Here is a 22,905-nt window from a genome sequence, read left to right as displayed (position 1 = left end):
GAACTTTTTTTATGATTGGTAGGGAGACAAACTGATAACATTCCTGTTATAATGTTATATTGTTAGGAAAAGGAAATAATAATTAACATCATTAACATTTAAAGATAAAGTGTTGAAAGATAAATATTTCCCAATTATCCCATGATTGCTTTTTGGAATCCTTCCATGCTGTGGAATAACTTGGTGCACAATGTTTGCGGAATTAATGTGGTTCTAAAGTCAGGGCATACTGAGAGCAGTGGGAATCATAGGCTCCTGCTGCTGCCAGTTAAACCTTGTGAGAAGGGAGCAGGGGGTGTGGCCCAGCCACATGGTGTGTGTCTATGCACATAAGTTCGCAGGCTCGGGAATGCGCATACAGGGGTGCCCCCTCAGCACATGGCTTGTTGAAGGGGCACTCGTAAGAAGAAAGACAAGAGAGTACCAGCGGGGGGACTGCAGAAGAGGAGGTAAAGAGCTGCTATGTGCAAACCCATTGCACAGAACAGGTAAGTATAACATCTTTTTTTATTTTATTGTACAAAATAATGTTTACAGTAACTCTAACTACTTTAATACCGTGCCACAGCCGAAAGACGGCTACAGAGCGTCCATGGACATCTTCCCAAAACATGCTTCCCGCATGCTCCCTGGGGCGTGCATCGGGTGTGCTCTGTGACCGATGTGTCCTTTGGACACAGCTGATCACAGATCAGGGTAAAGGGCCAATCACAGCGGCCCTTTACCATGTGATCAGTTGTGTCCAATAACAGCTGATCACATGTAAACAAACTTTTTGGTTATCGGAATTCCTTTCCTCATGCGCTGTCAATGTGGGGTTTATTTACTCAAGCTAGAGAGTGCAAAATTGGTCACAGTTATGCATAGAAACCAATCAGGTTTTATTGCCAAAGCTTAAGGTGTCCGTTTATGAAGCAGTGATCAGCGGTGATCGCCGCTGATCACAGTCCATAAACAGTTTATGAAACAGTGATAATCGGGGGAGAACATGTTTGAACTTGTTCTCCCGCCGATTATCTCTACACACGGAGAATCCTCATTGACTGACACAGTAACGGCCAGTTTATGAAGCGGTGATCTCACCGCTTCACTGGCGATCTGAGTCAGAATTCACACTCCCAGGTTCACCAGCTCAGAGGTGGTGAATTGGGGAGTGAAGAGGAAATCTGGGGGGATCTGAGGGGGAAGGAGGAAGATTTTTAACTTCCTTATGCCTCGTTCAGACCTCCCAACACTGTAACCATGTCCCCCTGTCATATTTATGTGTATACATATATATACATATATACATATAATGTGTATATGTATATATATATATATATATATATATATATATAATGTGTGTGTACATACATGTATATATAATGTGTGTGTGTGTATACATATGTATATAATGTAGGGGGACTCATTATTTTATTAACATTAATCCACACCGTCTGTCCGTGTATTGAGCGGTGATAATTTATCACTGCTTAATAAACTGACATCTTGGTGTTTCGGTGAATTTCTGGTGCTAAAGTCTCACGAGATTCCAGTATCAGGGGCCGTTCTCCACTTTTGGAAGCGTTTGTAGATCGCTTCACTCCTCAGAAGGTGAAGCAATCTACACCGCTTCATAAACTGGCACACAGAGGAGAAAGATCTTCACTGTGAATGCCGGAGAATGAAGCAGTGAATAAATTTCACTGCTTCATAAACGGACACCAAATTGAACAAGCTGAGGTTAGAAGCTGATTGTTTTCTATGCAGAAATTTGACAAATTTTTGACTAATTTTGCACTCTCTAGCTTTAGTAAATAAACCCCTGTGTGAGGAGAGCCAATAGCTGACAGGGCACATTTACCCTGATAGTCAGTGCACCCTCGTCAGTGCCTCCTCATCAGTGCCACCTCACAGTGCCTATCAGGGCCTTCTCGTCAGTGCCTCCTCATCAGTGCAGCTTATCAGTGTCCATTGGTGCATCCTCGTCAGTGCAGCTTATCAGTGTCTATTGGTGCAGCTTTGTCAGTCCTCATCAGTGCAGCCTCATCAGCACACATCAGTGAGGAACAAAAATGACTCTTTTGCAAAACTTTAGAACAGAAACGAAGAAAAAAATTAGGTTTTTTTTCAAAATTTCCAGTCATTTTTCATTTGTTTAGCAAAAAATTAAAAAAGCGGTGATTAAGTACCACGGAAAGAAAGCTCTATCGGTCTCAAAAAATGATAAAAATTACATGTGGGTACAGTTTTGCATAACCGCGCAATCGTCATTCAAATTGCGACAGCACTGAAAGCTGAAAATTGGCCTTAGTAAGGGGCTGAAAGTTCTCGGCATTGAAGTGGTTAAAGAACAACAACAATGTTTTTAAATCAAATATACAGTATAGGTTTATAAGATGCTGGAGATATGTAAACTGTAGAAATACCACAGATAGCAGGAAAAAAACATCATCATATCGTTTTGTGTGCATTACTGCCAGTTTAACGCCATATAGTTTTGAGAATAATCGGCCAACTAATCGATTATGAAAATAATCGTTAGTTGCAGCCCTACAGTTTAACGCCATTTACTTCTGTGTGCGTTACTGCCAGTTTATTGCCATATCATTTTGTGTGCGTTACTGCCAGTTTAACGCCATATAGTTCTGCGTGCGTTACTGCCAGTGTAACGCCATTTACTTCTGTGTGCGTTACTGCTAGTTTAACGCCATATAGTTTTGTATGCGTTATTGCCAGTTTAACGCCATATAGTTCTGTGCGTCACTGTACGTTTGGTGCATTATATTGTAGTATATTATAATGTATCCATGGAGTGTCTGTGTAGTGTGAGTACTCAAATTTAAAGTGCACCAAACAGCTCTTTACATTGATTAAAGTGCATCTACGTACAGATTTCAACTTCTTCTTCACATTTGCTTATAAGCACCACACCAATAATGTCTGGGAGGACAACAAGGTGTGGCAGACGTTCCCTTGGCACTGTAAGGGGGCCAGCAACAAATGTTTCCACAAGCAAAAGTGGTGGTGGTGGTCAGTCCTCCGGCAGGGCATCATTTCCTCTGTTTAGTGAGTTTGCCCGTGCTATCCAGCCACAGCATGCAGAAGAGGTGGTGGACTGGCTTACTAAACCTTCCTCATCCTCCTCATCCTCTGTCACGCAAGCAGAGACAAGTGTGCAGACCCCTGCAGTTGCCAGAGTGGATAAACCTGCCTCCTTGTCCACATCTATTCCTGCCATAGCCCCAACATCAGCCATTGAGTCAGCTGAGTTATTTGACCACAGAGTCAGCCACTTGCTCCCTGATGATGCCCAGCCATTACTGGATTCAGATGTTGGTTCTGAGGTTGAGGATGACAGGAACATGAGCCTAGAGAGAGGAAAGGAACACTGGTAGACAAATAGGAATTCATGTTCCCCAAGCCGCATCGTATTGCCAAGTTGTCTCCAGTGGTAATGATGAAGATGGAGGAGATGATGATGATGAGGTCACTGATGCGACTTGGGTGCCAGATAGAGCAGAGGAGGAAACTGAAGGTGAGGCGGCACAACCCCAAGGAGGCCGACATCAAGAAAGAGTGCAGAGCAGCCACCCTATTCCATCACATTCTGCAGCTGTTATCTCTCGGCCCACTCCCCAAAGCTCAGCTGTCTGGGCCTTTTTCAGCACATCTGCAGCAGATCTCACTGTTGCTATCTGCATACTGTGTCTCAGGCACATCAAATGTGGCAAAAACACCAACCATTTGGGTACCACATGCTTAACAAGGCATTTAAGGTCCAACCACTGAGGTGCAAGAGCACCTAAAAGCCACACAAAAGGGGCACAAATCTGTCCCTCCTCCTTACCCACTTCAGTCTGCCCCTGTGATACCGAGACATTACCTTTCAGCAGCCTCACTGACAGGGATGATGGTATAGCAGAGGGTGTCCCAGGTCCTAGCAGCACATCTGCCGGCAGCACACCACCAGCTGTAGACTGTAGCCGGCAAATTTCTCGGCTCTGTCTGCTGCAGCGGAAAAAAAAAAACAGTCCCTGCCACCTACATGCCCAGCGTCTGAATGCAAGCTTGTCAAAGCTGTTGGCTCTCCAACTTCTGTCTTTCAGCCGGGTGGATTCTGCCCCCTTCCGTGAATTTGCACAATGTGCTGTACCACAATGGCAGGTTCCCAGTCGCTAGTACTTTTCACGTAAGGCCGTTCCATCTCTCTACCATCACGTGGAAGGGAAAATTTTGGCATCGTTGGGCAAGGCAGTCAGCCGTAAAATCTACCCTACTGCTGACGTGGTCCAGCAAGCATGGGAAGGGACAATGTATTTTGTTCACAGCACACTGGGTAATGCGGCTTGAAACTCGAAAGGATGCAAGACAGGGCTCGGTGCTGCAGCTTGTTGTGCCTCCACATCTCCATACAGCTGGTGGTGATGATGCCAGACCTGTGAGCTCTACCACCTCCTCCTCCGCCACCTCCATGCCCTCCTCTGCAGAATTGTCCTATGAACGTCAGGTACCCCCTAAGCATTCAAAGGGCTATTACCAGAGTCAGGCTAAAAGGTGCCATGCAGTGCTTCAGCTGGTGTGTTTAGGGGACAGGAACCACACCGGAGCAGAGATTCTTGCAGCTCTGCAGGGACAGGCCCAGAGGTGGTTCACACCACGCCAGCTGGAGCCAGGAATGGTGGTGTACGATAATGGCTCAAACCTCCTGTCCGCCCTTGCACATGTCCTCAATTTGGTGGTGCTGCGTTTCCTAAGTACATACCCAGGGTTGCAAGATGTACTAAAGCAGGCCAGAAGAGTCTGTAGCCATTTCAGAAGGTTATACACAGCCAGTGTTCGGTTGGCTGAAATTCAGTGAGAATTCCACCTGCCCATAAACGGCCTGATTTGTGACATGCCCACCAGGTGGAACTCAACTTTGGGAATGCTGCAGCGGCTATACATGCAGCAGAGGGCCCTCAACGAGCACCTGTGCCAGTACTACACGACAGGTTTAGGCTGCCTCTGCTTTTTTTCCCCATGCCAATGGCTGATCATTAAGGATGCATGCACTGTATTGTCCCCATTTGAGGAGGCCACAAGGATGGTGAGCAGTGACAGTGCATGCATCAATGACATAATTCCTGTTGTGTTCCTGCTGGAGCAGGCTCTGCATGGCATTATGGACAGGGCACTGAAGGCAGAGCAGCAGGAGGAAGAGGAGGACTTCCTTTCTTCTCAAGGCTCAATTTATTCAGACACCATCATTCCTATGTCACAGAACACACAGGAGGAGAGAGGGAAGGAGGATGAGGTGGAGGATTCTGGCACTTTCATAGGCTTCGAAGAAGAGGAAGACATGCGTCAATCTGTAAGCGATGGATTTTCAACCCCCAGGACCCTTGGGAGTAGTACGTGGCTGGGAGGAGACAGTTCCAGATGCTGTCATCCTGAGTGACTCCGAGGAGTCTGCTTCTCAAGCCTCGGCAAATTTGAGGTGCATGGTCAGCCCCATGCTTCAGAGCCTGTGAAAGGACCCAAGAATACGTGACATAAAGGAGAAGGATGATTACTGGTTGGCAACCCTCCTTGACCACCGTTATAAGGGGAAGGTCTCAGAACTCATCCTGTCCTCATAGAGAGTGCAGAAGATAAAATCACTTGAGGACACGTTAAAGAGGATTTTATTGAATGTTTTTCCTGACTCTAGTAGGTTACAGTGTCGTGGAAAACGTAGTTTTGAGTCTTCTGTTGGTCAAGAGAGGAGCGTTGGAGAAGGTGTCCGCCTAAGTGAGGCATTTTGGAATTTTTTTAGTCCTCTCTGCCCAGGGCTGTCAGCTTCCACATCCCATTGGCAACGTCTGCATCACATGGTGGACGATTACCACGGGGCCAAAACAGAGATGGAGAGCTTTTCAGCTGACGATCCACTGACTTACTGGGTCATAAGAATAGATCACTGGCCAGAACTTGCCCAGTATGCTATTGAGTTGTTGGGCTGCCCTGCATCCAGCGTGCTTTCAGAACGGGCATTCAGTGCTGCAGGAGGTTTCGTTACTGATCATAGAACATGTCTGTCCACAGACTTCGTGGACCGTTTGACTTTTATAAAAATGAATCAGTCCTGGACTACCAGCTATGAAGCCCCTGATGCTGATGTTACTGATTAAGTATTTTTGGGATGTGTAATCTTTGCAGGACATCGAGGCTGCCTAGCTTTGAGAGTGTTCAATCATTTTATCTGGAAGAAAGTTTTTGGTATAGGTTTCAATGGCACAATTAACACCCAAAGACCAATTTTCCAGCACCTGTTTTCCAGGTGCATATTAGAGCTGCACGATCAATCGTCAAGAATCGTTATTGCGATTTGTTTCTTGACGAAAGTGTTTCAGGATTCTTGCTATGCAAAGAATTCTCTCTGCTCTTCTGAAGCCACAGCTGTCAAAAGAAAGGAAGAGAAAAACTGGGCAGTCTGTCAAGAATCAGAACATTCTTTATCAGTTGAACTTAAAGGGGTTGTAAAGGTTCATGTTTTTTCACCTTAATGCATCCTATGCATTAAGGTGAAAAAACAATACCGGACAATACCGGCCCCCCCAGCCCCCCCCATTTTACTTAGCTGAGCCCATTCACCTGCTGCGCTCGCCCCCGATTCCCTTTTTGCCGCTCAGCCTGGCTGTTGATTGGCTACAGTGGATGGATTGAAAGCAGCGCAGCCATTGGCTTGCGCTGCTGTCAATCACATCCAATGACGTGGCGCACCGGGGGGCGGGGCCGAGTGATACAGTCAGCGGCTATAGCCGCTGGCTGTATCATGGGAGTGCGCCCGCAAGAACTAAACACCATGCGAGAGAGCTCGCATGAAGGTGTTAAGTTCTTGCGGGAATGAGCTGAGACAGCGGCCTAGGGACCCCAGAAGACCAGGTTCGGGGTCGCTCTGTGCAAAACGAGCTGCACAGTGGAGGTAAGTATAACATGTTTGTTATTTAAAAAAAAAATAAAAATACCTTTACAACCCCTTTAAGTATAAACATTGTAGCAATTTGTCAATGGAATAGACTGTGTAAGTGAAAAAAGTTTAACCACTTAAACACTAAACCTTTTTATTACATTTGTTGGTTTCACGTTAAAATCATTTTTTTTTTGCTAGAAAATTACTTTGAACCCACAAATATATATATATATATATATATATATATATATATATATATATATATATATATTTGTGGGTTCAAAGTAATTTTCTAGCAAAAAAAAAATGATTTATATATATTTTTAGTAGACACCCTAGAGAATAAAATGGTGGTTGTTGCAATATTTTATGTCATATTGTATTTGTGCAGCGGTCTTTCAAATGCAATTTTTTAATGAATTAAAAGAAAAAAGAAAAAAAAACAGTAAAGTTAGCCCATTTTTTTTTTTTTTGTATAATGGGAAAGATTTTACATTGCGAGAATCGCAATCTTTTTATACTAAGCAAAAAAATCATGATTCTCATTTTGGCCAGAATCGTGCAGCTCTATTGCATATCATTGCAATTTTTGTAGAGCAAGGCCAATTCTTGCTTTCATCAAGATTACCTCTATAGGTTGAGGCTGGGTTCACACTGGTGCGACACGACAGCCGTCCTACTTTGGATCCGACTTTGCCCTGCGACATGAAGCCGGCATGTGTCCGACTTTCAATGAACGGGGATCCGACTTGAATCCCCGCCAATGCCCGGCACTGTGTTTGGTATGAATCTTTAGGGGGAACTCCGCGCCAAATTTTAAATAAAAAACCGGCATGGGTTCCCCCTCCAAGAGCATACCAGGCCCTTGGGTCTGGTATGGACCTTGAGGGGAACCCCCTACGCCGATAAAAACGGCGTGGGGGTCCCCCCCAATCCATACCAGACCCTTATCCGAGCACGCAGCCCGGCCGGACAGGAATGGGGGTGGGGACGAGCGAGCGCCCCCCCCCCCCTCCTGAACCGTACCAGGCCGCATGCCCTCAACATGGGGGGTTGGTGCCTTGGGGGAGGGGGCGCGCTGCGGCCCCCCACCCCAAAGCACCTTGTCCCCATGTTGATGAGGACAAGGGCCTCTTCCCGACAACCCTGGCCGTTGGTTGTCGGGGTCTGCGGGCGGAGGGCTTATCGGAATCCAGGAGCCCCCTTTAATAAGGGGGCCCCCAGATCCCGGCCCCCCACCCTATGTGAATGAGTATGGGGTACATGGTACCCCTACCCATTCACCTAGGGAAGTGTCAATAAAAAAAACCACAGTACACAGGTTTCAAAATTAATTTATTGGGCAGCTCCGGTATCTTCTTCCGACTTCTCCCGGTGTTCCGCCTCTTCTCCCGGGCCCCGCCGCTATCTTCTTCCAGCTCTATTGCCAGCGAGGGGCCCGGTCTGCTGCCGCTGTCTTGTCGCCGCTGTCTCGCCGCTTCTTCTCTTCATCTCTTCTTCCGATGTTGACACGACGCTCTCCCCGGCTGGAATGCTCTCTGTGCGCTCTGCTCTGACTTATATAGGCGGTGACCCCGCCCCCTTATGCCGTCACAGTCTCTGGGCATGCTGGGACTGTGATGTTTTAGGGGGCGTGGTCATCACGCGATGACCACGCCCCCTTATGCCGTCACAGTCCCAGCATGCTCAGAGACTGTGACGGCATAAGGGGGCGGGGTCACCGCCTATATAAGTCAGAGCAGAGCGCACAGAGAGCATTCCAGCCGGGGAGAGCGTCGTGTCAACATCGGAAGAAGAGATGAAGAGAAGAAGCGGCGAGACAGCGGCGACAAGACAGCGGCAGCAGACCGGGCCCCTCGCTGGCAATAGAGCTGGAAGAAGATAGCGGCGGGGCCCGGGAGAAGAGGCGGAACACCGGGAGAAGTCGGAAGAAGATACCGGAGCTGCCCAATAAATTAATTTTGAAACCTGTGTACTGTGGTTTTTTTTATTGACACTTCCCTAGGTGAATGGGTAGGGGTACCATGTACCCCATACTCATTCACATAGGGTGGGGGGCCGGGATCTGGGGGCCCCCTTATTAAAGGGGGCTCCTGGATTCCGATAAGCCCTCCGCCCGCAGACCCCGACAACCAACGGCCAGGGTTGTCGGGAAGAGGCCCTTGTCCTCATCAACATGGGGACAAGGTGCTTTGGGGTGGGGGGCCGCAGCGCGCCCCCTCCCCCAAGGCACCAACCCCCCATGTTGAGGGCATGCGGCCTGGTACGGTTCAGGAGGGGGGGGGGCGCTCGCTCGTCCCCACCCCCATTCCTGTCCGGCCGGGCTGCGTGCTCGGATAAGGGTCTGGTATGGATTGGGGGGGACCCCCACGCCGTTTTTATCGGCGTAGGGGGTTCCCCTCAAGGTCCATACCAGACCCAAGGGCCTGGTATGCTCTTGGAGGGGGAACCCATGCCGGTTTTTTATTTAAAATTTGGCGCGGAGTTCCCCCTCAAGAACATCTGAGCACAAGTCGCGTGCCGAAGTCGGATCATGCAAGACGGCAATCCGACTTTGATCCGACTTCAATGATAGTCAATAGGCTGAAGTAGGATCAAAGTCAGACCAAAGTAGTACAGGGAGCATTTCTAAAGTCGGAACGACTTGTGTCGGACCAGTTAGGACGGCTCCCATAGGGAAACATTAAATTTCACACGTCATGCGACATGAGCTCCCAATGTCGGAGCGTTTGTCGGACCAGTGTGAACCCAGCCTTATGGTGGGAAGCACCCCCGACACCCAAAGAGTAATTTTTCTGCACCTGTTCTAATCTTGTTCCCAGTGCACTACATTGTGGCCTCATCATACACACTGGCTCCCCAGCTGTTGCTCAGCAAAATAAAGGCAGCTTGCAGGGAAATTGTTTTTTTGGCTTTATAAATGCAATTATTGCTGCAGCAGATTCTAGACATGGTACAGATCTGTCACTTTACAGATAGACTAAGGGGGACCCCCGCCCCCCCCGGCATTATATTGGAAGGAATTTTTCATTTTTATGCTTTCACTTTACAAATCAGAAAATCAGTGCTCATTTAAAAATGACGTTTTTCACAAACTTTTTTTTTATTGATACATGTCCCGCAGGGCAAGACCCCTATAACCATTGTATGCCCAATTACTTGCATATACTGTAAGCCTTCAAAATGGGCACTTTGACGTTCAGGTCCCATTGACTTTAATGGGGATTGTTATTCGGGTCCAAACTTTCGCGTTGTGTTCGAAAGTTCTGGTGCGAACCGAACAGGGGTCCGTTCGGCCCATCCCTATATATCACTTATTAGAATCACAAAGGCATGCAGTAAAGAATAGCTTGCAAGAGACCTGTGTCTCCTAACAGCATTAAGACTGGCCATTTTTAGTGCCATTAGGAAATGCTGGTTTCTACCAAGACTTAATGTGTGCTTTCATCTTTTTACATAAAAAGTAAAGGTTTGAATGAAATGTAATGAAAAGGTGAATTAAAGGGGTTGTAAACCCTCAAGGTGTTTCACCTTAATGCATTCTATGCATTAAGGTGAAAAACCTTCTGTCACTCAGCATCCCCCCCCCCCCAAGCCCCGATTATACTTACCTGAGCCCTGTGTTTCCCATGACGGGAATGAGCTCACCAGCTCCGGCCAGTGTCTCGTATCCTGATTGGATAGATTGATAGCAGCGCAGCCATTGGCTCCCGCTGCTGTCAATTAAATCCAATGACGCAGACGTCAGGGGGCAGGGCCGAGTCCTGCTTTCTATCAATTGACACAGAAGCAAGACACGGGAGCATGCCCACAAAGGTGTCCCGAAGGAGAGCGCTTCTCTGATGGGGCACTTGAGAAAAGGAGGAGCCAGGAGCGCCGCTCAGGGACCCCAGAAGGGGAGGATCGGGGCCACTCTGTGCAAAACCAACTGCACAGCGGAGGTAAGTATGACATGTTTGTTTTATTTTTTTTAAAAACCCTTAACCTTTACAACCCCTTTAACAACCTACACCCTCCCAACTCCCTGGTCCCCATTGCACTTGCCTCTATGAGTGATTAGATGTCACTGCCTCGCAGCCAGTGCCCTGGTCCAGGAAATAGAAAGCACCACTCTTCTTCCTCTTCTTTACTTAGGGCTTCCAGGACTGATCAGAGAAATTCTGATTGGTCATGTTGCTTCCCCAGCAGCTGGTGCTTTCCCCTGTTATCCAACATTCTGGGTTGTGGATAGTGCCCTCAGGGACCTCATGTGCATGCAGGACTGCTGACTGGGATGATGTCAGAAAGGTGCAACTAATAAGGCAGACAGGACATACAGCATGGGGGAAGCCTGCAGAAGCGAGGAATAAGGTGAATATATCTCCTTATTATTAAATCCCTATATAATACACCTTAGCACACCTTGCAGTGCGGAGTTCAGCTTTAATAGATCGGGGTACCATCAGTCTCACAAAAAAGTATAGAATGGTTTTCCTGTGGATATTTTTTAAGTGAGTCAAAAAATATTTGGCATTAGATCTAAGAGGAGTCAAACTTGGAAAAGTACATATTGTACACTTTTGCAGCTTGAATTAAGTTATCCAAAGCAATCTGGGTTAGGTTAACCATATGGCCTTTTTCAGTAGATAACCTTATCTTTCTGTACAATAAGCTGCTTCACAAACTGGGCGCACAAAAACTGAGACTACATCTATTTTTTTAATAGCTTTCATCTCATTTTACAGTGTAATTCTTTGTAAGGAAAAAAAAAAATTTCGCAAAGCCTCATTTGTATTTTAGTGTTGTATAGTGGGTGGTGTAAAGTGCAGTAACCAAGGAAACAAATTATATAAACTTTTTTAACCAGTTGAAAGCATTTAAAGGCAAATGTTGATTGATTGCTGTGAGTTATTCAATTAGCATAAGGCTCTTGCTTTTTTAAAGTGGTTCTAAAGGTTAGACATTTTTAACCTTAATGCATTCCCTGCATTAGGTAAAAAATGTCCCAGTAACTGTATCCCACCATATATACTAACCTGAGTCCTATCTCGATCCAGCGCTCTAACCATCTGCAGGAGCACAGCTGTTTCTCTCCTCACAGGCACTGAGGCAGTAGCAGGAGCCATTGGAGCTATCTGCTGCCCAGATAGCAAGCAATTGTGCTGTCAGTTTGAAAATGACTTGCTAAGCTATTGCTGGACGTGCCAGACTTCACAAGTTTGTTGCACAATATCAGCAAGTCCGCATTGCCTGCCTCCAGGTCAACTTTCTTTGCAAACATTCTGCAAGTCTGCTGCAAGTTCTGGTTCAGTTATGTTGTACAATAGTCATCCCACCACAGGGGTCACTGTGGCTGAATTTTCATGCTGTAGACTCACTACTGCAACTTTGATCTTGATAAAGACTTGCCACGCAGATTTTCTACAAATTGGAAAAGTGTAAACCAGAACTTGTGCTTCACACGTCTGCCCTCATAGCAAGCGATTTGTCATGGGGCAGACACAGAACAGGAGTAGTCGAGAGCGCTGACGGGAGGGACCACAGAACAGGAGGTTCGTGGGCCGATACTATGGCACAGAATAGGTAAGGATAACATGTTTGTCATTTATTTACAATTCAAGCCTTTACAACCCTTTCAAGGGGTTGAATCTTAAATATCCAAGTAGGAGATAGCCAAGCAACTACCATGTTCATAAAGTGGTCAGTGGTGACAGCTTACATGTATAATTTAGCAGAGGTAAATCCTGCTAAGGTAGAACTATGGGAGCTGCCATTTATGACTTGTTACGCCTGTGAATGCACATTTTAGTACATTTTTAGCACCCATCAATGCAAATTGGTGCTTGTTATTTTTTTACTATTTAATATTGTAGCAGTCTAGCATGTACAGTATCTCACAAAAGTGAGTACACCCCTCACATTTTTGTAAATATTTTATTATATCTTTTCATGTGATAACACTGAAGAAATGTTACTTTGCTACAATGTAAAGTAGTGAGTGTAAAGCTTGTATAACAGTGTGAATTTGCAGTCCCCTCAAAATAACTCAACACACAGCCATTAATGTTTAAACCGCTGGCAACAAAAGTGAGTACACCCCTAATTGAAAATGTCCAAATTGGCCCCAATTAGCTATTTTCCCTCCATGGTGTCATGTGACTCGTTAGTGTTACAAGGTCTCAGGTGGGAATGGGGAGCAGGTGTGTTAAAATTGGTGTTATCGCTCTCACTCTCTCATACTGGTCACTGGAAGTTCAACATGGCACCTCATGGCAAAGAACTCTCTGAGGATCTGTAAAAAAGAATTGTTGCTCTACATAAAGATGGCGTAGGCTTTAAGAAGATTGTCAAGACCCTGAAACTGAGCTGCAGCACAGTAGCCAAGACCATACAGCGGTTTAACAGGACAGGTTCCACTCAGAACAGGCCTCTTCATGGTCGACCAAAGAAGTTGAGTGCACGTGCTCAGTGTCATATCCAGAGGTTGTCTTTGGGAAATAGATGTATGAGTGCTGCCAGTATTGCTGCAGAGGTTGAAGGGGTGGGGGTCAGCCTGTCATGCTCAGACCATAAGCCGCACACTGCATCAAATTGGCCTGCATGGGTGTCGTCCCAGAAAGAAGCCTCTTCTAAAGTTGATGCACAAGAAAGCCTGCAAACAGTTTGCTGAAGACAAGCAGACTGATGACATGGGTTACTGGAACCATGTCCTGTTGTCTGATGAGACCAAGATAAACTTATTTGGTTCAGATGATGTCAAGCATGTGTGGCGGAAACCAGGTGAGGAGTACGAAGACAAGTGTGTCTTGCCTACAGTCAAGCATGGTGGTGTGAATGTCATGGTCTGGGGCTGCATGAGTGCTGCTGGCACTGGGGAGCTACAGTTCATGGAGGGAACTATGAATGCCAACATGTACTGTGACATACTGAAGCAGAGCATCATCCCCTTCCTTTGGAGACTGGGCTGCAGGGCAGTATTTCAACATGATAATGACCCCAAACACACCTCCAAGACGACCACTGCCTTGCTAAAGAAGCTGGGGGTAAACGTAATGGACTGGCCAAGCATGTCTCCAGACCTAAACCCTATTGAGCATCTGTGGGGCATCCTCAAATGGGAGGCGGAGGAGCACAAGGTCTCTAACATCTACCAGCTCTGTGATGTCATCATGGAGGAGTGGAAGAGGATTCCAGTGGCAACCTGTGAAGCTCTGGTGAAGTCCATGCCTAAGAGGGTTAAGGCAGTCCTGGAAAATAATGGTGGCCACACAAAATATTAACACTTTGAGCCCAATTTGGACATTTTCACTTAGGGGTGTACTCACGTTTGTTGCCAGCGGTTTAGACATTAATGGCTGTGTGTTGAGTTATTTTGAGGAGGCAGCAAATTTACACTGTTATACAAGTTGTACACTCACTACTTTACATTGTAGCAAAGTGTAATTTCTTCAGTGTTGTGTTGTCACATGAAAAGATATAATAACATATTTACAAAAATGTGAGGGGTGTACTCACTTTTGTGAGATACTGTAAATAGTTATAATTAGTGCAGGTGCAGGACACATCCTTTTGACATTGTGAGAGCTATATGTAGAACATAATAATTGACACATGATTTTTATGCACTTATATAATTCTTAGTTCATCATATAATAGGTGTGGATATGCAGAAAATTGTTTATGTATTTTTGTTCTCTGCATATGACATAGAATACAGTAGATCTGAAAAAGCACTGTATAAAAGGATAGTTTGAGGGCTTGCCATGTGGTACAACGCTTTATAACACATTGGTGTGAACAGGCTCTGAATGGTGCACAATCCAGGGCCTTCATCCAAATTTTATTGGGGCTTTTCAATTAGCACAGCTTTGTTCTCTATGTTGGATTAAAAGAAAAATTGGTGGATGATGGACTTTATAGGCATAACACAATTATATATTAAAATAATATTTATTACAAAATTAGAATTGAGACAATTAAAAATGTCATCAAGTATTCAAATTTGCCTTTAAGCATAAACGAAACACCACCTACATACATATACACTATTTGTCACAAACTGGAGGACCAATTAGATCACTTTCCAATAGTGGTAGGAAGAACAGAAAGGCTGTGTGTCAAAGTCTAGCTCAGCTCTACATGTTGCGCCACCATGTTTAGCGCTGTCAGTAGGAATCTCAAGGAAACCTCACTTCCCAAGATAAAAATTTGGAATCTTATACAGCGGGTACCTGAGCGGTGTGGTTAATGTGAGGTTTCCCCTTATTAATCCAGACATCATTACAATATTTATCGTGGACATTTTTTACTACTCCCGTCAAGGATCAGTAACCGCCATAAGGTTTATGCTGTTAGACTGCCTTTCTAGATCGGCTTAGAAGGTATGTGAAGACTTGTTTCCCTGATTATCCAGCTGGGCTGTATATTTTTTCTGCTCATTTCCCCTTTGTTTCTCATCTATAATAATATGCAATAAGCTCCTGAAGAAGCGTCTGTTGAATACGCACAGCATGTAGAGCTGAGTTAGACTTTGACACACAGCCTTTCTGTTCTTCCTACCACTATTGGAAAGTGATCTAATTGGTCCTCCAGTTTGTGACAAATAGTGTATATGTATGTAGGTGGTGTGTTTTGTATGCTTAAAGGCAAATTTCTGTGAATACTTGATGAAATTTCTATGCAATTGTCTCAATTCTAATGTTGTAATAAATATTCTTTTAATATATACATGTGTAATGCCTATAAAGTCCATCATCCACCAATTTTTCTTTTAATCCAATTTATCGGGACGTGGCATTATATACTAAATCTCCGTATCCACAGTACCACTCTGTGGTGATACGAATTCTATTCATATTTTTCCCTATATTAGCATGTGCAAGTACGAAAAAAAAGGCAAGCTTTAGATGAGTTGTAATAATCATTGTCATACTTTCTTTCTGCTTTTATCCCCTAAACTGACTGACTACTATAGCGATTATATTTAACGTTTATTTCATGTTAACCAACTCAATTATTGTTTCTTCTTAGAATTTTGGAAATTTGTATCCGAAGTGAAGTAATAAACTGTAAGTATTCTTTATTTCCAAATGAAGAATACTGACTACTACTGACTACTATAGCGATTATATTTAACGTTTATTTCATGTTAACCAACTCAATTATTGTTTCTTCTTAGAATTTTGGAAATTTGTATCCGAAGTGAAGTAATAAACTGTAAGTATTCTTTATTTCCAAATGTTAATGCTGTTACAAACACCAATTTTGGCATTCCTACCACCCCAAGACTGTGTTGTTTTCTGGTTTATAATAGAGGCTCTCCTAAAGGAGATCTATGGTTACAGCGTACACTTTCATATTTACAACATCAGCATTGTAATAACACAATAAACTATCTTTTTTTGAAAATCAAATATAGCCTTACTTGAAAAATCTCCTTTTACGTTGTGAGTGCTGTCTGTCTGCTGGCTATCCATTTCCACAACTTCCTGATACCCTGCGTGCTTTGCAGCTTCTCTTCTGCTGTCTACTTTCAATGCTGTAAGGACTATGTATCCCATGGTACTTTGCTGCCTTCAAGCAGAGATTTCTGTACTGGCTCTGCCTCCCAATACTCCTCCTCTCTACACCTCTGTAGTTGAGAAGACAGACACTATGAAATGTGTGACACAGCAGTGCCTACTCACAGGTCATAGTAAATATGTGTCACATAATTCAAGGTAGTAAATGTGAAGTTTACAAACTTCAAGATCATTCAGAAAAATGGGAGTAGGCTAGAAATAATTGAAATACCATATGGAAATGATTATATGATTTACATTTTTGTCAGTAAATACGCTTTAAAGGAAATGTTTCACCACAAATGTATTTTTCTGTATCCTGTCCTCCATGGCATAAAGTGTATGTAGCACTTTTTCCTATTTTAATAGGTGCAGAAGATCCAGAGCTAGCATGGGTGATAACACCCCCCTTCCCCCCCACCGCTTTCTGACCATGCTGCTTTGAATTGGACTTATAAATTAATTGCTCTGGTCTCAGGCAGCAGACACTTGTGTTGGACCATCACTGTCATAGTGCAAGCAGCTAGAGAGAGTGTGTCGGAGTAACTGCAAGGTAAACATTCACAGGTTCGCTCATAGCTGAGGGGTGTGGAACAAAGGGAGCTCTGCTTGAGCACTACAGCAGCAATGCAATGCTTTCATTCGGGGGGGGGGTAATAAAAACAGGCAGATTTGCCTGTCCAGATAAAGCTTACTATACAGCCCGAGGGGGCTGTTCACATGCTCTTAATACTTTGCGTTGTGGCCATGGCAAATTTACCAGGGCATATAAGTTGACAGGCAGCACCGCCTGTCAAACACACCCATTCAAGTCAATGGGGATGGGCCACAACTGCTTAGCCAAACACTTGGCTCACGGTTCCTGCTCATTAGTCTAATAAAAAAAACTGACAAACAGGCATTCATGGGGTGGCAGGATGGCCTCCTGAACGCCTGACAGAGGCTTCTTGTCGCATTTTGAAAAGCAATCCATTGTGGACCACTTTTCAGGGAAGTGTGAACCTCTGCCTTTTGCAGAGTGAGGAGTTTGTCAGGATTCTCCTATGTTTGTCGTGTGCTCCGTGGTGTGCTGTGCACAATCCATCTGTCTGTTTTCTGTTTATGTGCGGGACAAAAATAAGTAACCTGTTAGCATGAAAAAAAAAAAACTATTCACGCATAGTGTGTTGTACACAATCCATCACTCTTTTGCCTGCTTCTTCCTAAAGAGTATAGACCAGAGATATATGTACAAACTTTATTATGTTTATGTATGACAGGTATGGTCACTGTTCAAGTGGGAGCATAGCAACTAAGCTGTGCCTCAGCTCAACAATAGGAATTCCAACAAATCGGGCTTCTGGCAGGGGAGGAGCTGAAAGGCAGGAATGGAAGAAGTAAAGAGTGATTTTTCTTCACAATGCAGACTGGGAGAGGAAGGATAAGCACTTTGTGACATCCAGGGCTTTATTGTACTGCTCAGCGCATGTGAGGGCATAATTGTAAAGGAGATAGTGTCATCAATTTGCTGCTGCTCTTTCATTGGTTCAAAAGTGGCTGGGTTGGGTACTATACCAGGCTGTATTCACATTGAAGTGTGATTTTCAGAGAGATCCAGAGGAGCTGGCTATGCAGTGTAGCAGGGGTGGCTGAGCAGTTACATTGTAAATCCTTTGGAACACAGCACAGGCATCAATACAAAACTGACAAACTTTAGGTTAGAGTTACAATTCAGTGAAGATATACTTTAAGCCCTTGTTCACACTGATGTGATGCGGAAACGCATAAGATTAGCTGCGTTTCCTCGCATCACACTGCATAGCAATCGCACAGCGTCCATGCGATCTGCTGCGGGTGTCAATGTTAGATTAATGACACCCCGAAACAGATTTTGCTTAATACAGTGCTCTTGCCAGAATTGCATCGCATTGGTGTAAACACCCATGTGATGTAATTCAGGTGCAGAAAAAAAGAGTCCTGCGCTATTTTGGTGCGGTTGCGATGCGATTTGAGCCATACAAAATGCATTGCTCAAATTGCACTGCACAGACATCACATGTGATGTGCGAATGAATGCAGTGCGATGCGGTGTCCTGCAGCACACGAGTGTGAACCCTGGCTGAGTATTGGGCCCCCTTCACACGGGCGGGTAGAATTCAGCTTTTAGCTGCGGATAGATGAAGTTATCTGCCGCACCTAAACTTACACAATGCTTTCCTATGGCCCCATTCACACACTGCGTTTAGCAATGGTTTCGGTACATGGGGTTTTGTGCGGTTAGAAAAAATGAATTTGACTGCGTCCAGGACCGATTTAGTGAAGCTATCTGCACATAACCGCAGGTAATTGCAGTGTACTATTTCTCCTGTGGATAGCAGCAGCCACAAGAAAAGAAAAGCAACAGGAAGCACATCAGAAATGGCAAGAATGTTCCACTGCAGCTAAACGCAGCCGCATGTAAACGCATATAAACGCTGCTAATCGCAATGTACAACTGCAAGTAATCGCTGTGCCTGGTATCTTGGAATTTCAAAGTAACAAAGCAAGCTTTTACCAGCGGCAGAACAGCGGCCTGTGTGAAAGAGGCCTTAAAGTGTTAAATTCCTTTACTATGTTTGCATCTTTATGGAAGGAACATAGGAGTGTTGTTCATAGCAGCCAGACCGGTTTATCATCTATTCTCAAGCCATCACAGAAAAAATGAAAGCAGAGATCTAGTTACAGCTTACTTCTGTTGTGTTTTATATAAATAGTTGTCTTTATGAGTGTTTCTTATGAATCACTAGGGATACTCATTTACACTTGTGGTCGGGGGACGCTAATAATAAGTTACTAAGACCCTAAGGCTGGATTCACACCTATGCATTTTTAGTGCTTTTTGCATTTTGCAGATTAGCACTACAGTCCATTTAACATGGTTTCCTATGGAACATGTTCTGTAGTGCAAATCTGCAAAATGCAAAAAGCACTAAGAATGCATAGGTGTGAATCCAGCCTAAGTGCTTTAGATCACACCAGAACGCGGTGCAGGAAATTCACATTCTGTATGCATTTCCTGCAACATGTTCAAATTGCACTGCAGTTGTGATCTGGAGTGGGTGTCAGTGTTAAATTAACAATTCCCCAAACGCAGGTCACAAACACAGTGCGTTTTCCTGCATTGAATCGCAAGTTACAGAAGTGCATTTTTTAAAGTAGTGCATGCACTACTTTTGGTGCGAAAATTATTGTGCTCAAAATTATTGGGCTCAAAACGCTCAAAGGCTAAAGGTGTCTAGCGTTTAGGCGTGTCAAGTGTTTTTTCTGCCTGTAAACGTTTCTCTTCTAATACGCCCATAAATGCCTATGTATGCATGGACACATGGGGGAGAATTACCAAAACTGGAGCACACAGAATCTGGTGCAGCTGTGCATAGTAGCCAATCAGCTCCTAACTTTGCCTTGTTCAATTAAGCTTTGACAACAAGCCCTGGTTCACACGACTTGTCATGCGACTTGAGAGATCAAGGTCACATGATAAGTCGCGCTCCAATAACGGCAATGGAGCTTTCTAATCGGTGTGACTTAAGTTGTTCCGACTTAGAAAAAGGTTCCTCCACTACTTTTGGTGCGACTTGCATTGACTTCTTGAAGAATTCTTGAAGTCGTATGCAAGCTGCAATGAAGTTGCGCAGGGATGTTGGATTCAAAGTCGCAGCAGTGTGAACCGGGGCTAAAACCTAGAAGCTGATTGGTTAATATGCACAGTTGCACTATATTCTGTGGCTAACAGAGGTGCTTTTATGTGCTAAAAAAAAGTTACACTCCTGTTAAATCTGTGCTTTTAAAGTCCAGTGTGCATGAGCCCTTTAAGGGTAAGTTCACCTTTTTGTAACATGGTACACCCATTTTTTTCCTCCACTCTGAAATCAGAATATAGCAAATTGGGTGGCTGTGGCTGCAGGAACAGGTGCGGACCAGCAGCGAGAACTATCTGTACAAGTTGAACCAGGAATTTAACAAGGTGCTTCGTGCCTTTAAATTTGCCACTTTCCATCCAGTGTCTTCACAATCTACTTTTACACTGTGTCCCCAGTAATCCACTTCTTGCACCCACATCACTGAGAACTCACTAGATAGCGTTGATCTAAATCTGGTGGGCTCTCGCAGGTTTGGAGGTGGGTATATGAAGTGGATTACTTGGGACATAGTATAAAAGTGAATTGTTGAGATACTGGATGAGAAGGGGCATATTTAAAGGCATGGAGGACCTTGCTTTAAAAGGTCACATTATACCTTTTGAAGAAAGGACACTAAACACTTTTGTGAATGAAATTTTGTTTAGCACTTGTTGAGCACTGGACACTTTATTTAGCCCTGGTTCACATTGATGCTACTTTGAAATCGTGCTACTCCAATTGAAGTAGCACGATTTCAAAGTAGCAAGGTCAGCACGATTTCAAGCACTACTTGAAAAGACATATGTGCAGCTTCATGCACAGATGTCTATTAAAGTCACACCTAAAATCGTCAGGAATTACTTTTGCAAATCGGTACGGCGCTGCAAAGTCTGCATTGCACTGATTGGAATGGTGCCATTGCCGGCAATAAAAAATATATAAAACAGCGCTAGCAACCCATATTAAGCAATATACATACTAATAAACAGTGCCTAATATATCAATGTTAAGAGAAAACAGAAACATAAAATCTAAAAGTGCTCAGGTGCTTCAGTGAAAAGTGCAACGATGCTCCAAAAACTTTTGAATCGGTGAAGTGGCTCCCACTTTGGTGTCCCCACTCACCAAAATTATTGGATCCTCAGCTTCTCAGTCTGAGATCAAAAAGGCATTGATTAAATCAGCTGGGGATATGGTGGATGGTCACTCAGTAAAATTTTGCAGGGAGACGTTTTAAGACAGGATGGATATACCACACTCCATAGATGGGGAAACAGAGAGAGAACTCATAGTGAAATAATGTTTGGCATCAATTGTCAAGCGCATTCAATGCGCAACTTACAGGATTGTTGTCAAAAACAGGCATCAGTAAAAAAAAATCATCCAAGTTCACCGCTGAATGGCATGCGTTCCACGGAGATGGAAATTTGCGTCAATGGTTAACACGAACCGAAAGTATGTCAATGCGTTTTGCCCGTCATCCAGGGCATCATCCTGTCCTTGATGACATGAAAAACTAATTTTTTCCTCAGTTTAGGCCGATATGTATTCTTCTACATATTTTTGGTAAAAAAAACCAAAAAAAACGCAATAAGCGTATATTGATTGGTTTGCGCAAAAGTTATAGCGTCTACAAAATAGGGGATAGTTCTATGGCATTTTTATTATTAATTTTTTTTTATTAGTAATGGTGGCTATTTTTATCGTGACTGCGACATTATGGCGTACACATCGGACACTTTTGACACTATTTTGGGACCATTGTCATTTATACAGCGATCAATGCTATAAAAATGCACTGATTACTGTGTAAATGACACTGGCAGAGAAAGTGTTGAACACTAAGGGGTGATCAAGGGGTTAAGTGTGTCCTAGGGAGTAATTCTAACTGTGGGGGGGATGGGCTACTACTGACATGACAGTGATCACTGCTCCCGATCACAGGGAGCAGTGATCCCTGTCCTGTTACTAGGCAGAACGGGGAAATGCCTTGTTTACATAGGCATCTCCCCGTTCTGTGGCTCAGTGACAGTGTTTACTACGCTCAGTTTTTGAATGAACAGGAGCCTCTGTCTCCTGTCAAGTATGTTGTACAGGGCCCTGTGATTTCTAACAGCAGCCCTACTGGTAGATCACGATCAACCCGTTGCCGATCCGCATTCTAAACCCTCCATGTGCTATCCACAACAAACAAAAAAAGTTTGGACTATAGAAACACTTTAAATCCATAACTTATTATCATAAGAAGCTATAGGGCTGATCTATTAAAACCAAAGAGAAGAAAAATAGCACACAATTGTGTCGCACAGCCACCGATCAAATTCTTGTTTAACCACTTGCCGACCACTGCACGCCTATATATGTCGGCACAATGGCAGCGGTGGGCAAATGGGCATACCTGTACGTCTCCTTTAATTGGCGGGCACGGTCACGCTGTACGCGGCAGAAGCGAGCCTGCTAGCCCTGACAATTAAAGGGGATGTAAAAGGTATGGGGGGTCAGCAACCGGTTGATCGAGATCTACCAGTAGGGCTGCTGTTAGAAATCACGGGGCCCTGTACAGCATACCTGACAGGAGACAGAGGCTCCTGTTCATTCATAAACTGAGCATAGTAAACACTTTTTTTTTTTAACAGAAATATTAAACACAGTTTACTATGCTCAGTTATTAATATGCACAGGAGCAATGGGTACTGATATCTCACTGTGCCGGTCCCACAAAGAAAGGGGCCAGTAAATTACATATTTACTGGCCCCTTCCTCAGCTCTCCTTCCTGACACATGCCCTGTACCCACTAAGAGGGAAGCCGGCAGA

General features: G+C 44.3%; 1 protein-coding gene across 2 annotated transcripts in view; it reads left to right on the top strand.

Annotated features, from left to right (window-relative positions):
- The window catches only part of COA1 (cytochrome c oxidase assembly factor 1), a 205,469-nt gene that overhangs the window by 21,656 nt on the left and 160,908 nt on the right, over positions 1–22,905 (top strand). The window contains exons 1-2 of one of the 2 annotated variants that reach the window (XM_073630557.1): positions 12,298–12,475; positions 16,071–16,108. In XM_073630557.1, the coding sequence (XP_073486658.1) occupies positions 12,462–12,475; positions 16,071–16,108 (52 nt within the window). In that variant the 5' untranslated portion in view covers positions 12,298–12,461. Of the gene's footprint in view, positions 1–12,297; positions 12,476–16,070; positions 16,109–22,905 lie in introns of those variants that run through there. The other variant, XM_073630556.1, reaches the window with a different exon arrangement.

Source organism: Aquarana catesbeiana, linkage group LG05 (assembly GCF_042186555.1).
Source record: "Aquarana catesbeiana isolate 2022-GZ linkage group LG05, ASM4218655v1, whole genome shotgun sequence".
In the NCBI taxonomy this organism is placed as follows: Eukaryota; Metazoa; Chordata; class Amphibia; order Anura; family Ranidae; genus Aquarana; species Aquarana catesbeiana.
Note: the sequence above shows the minus strand (reverse complement) of the source record. Positions and strands in the feature narration are given on the sequence as shown.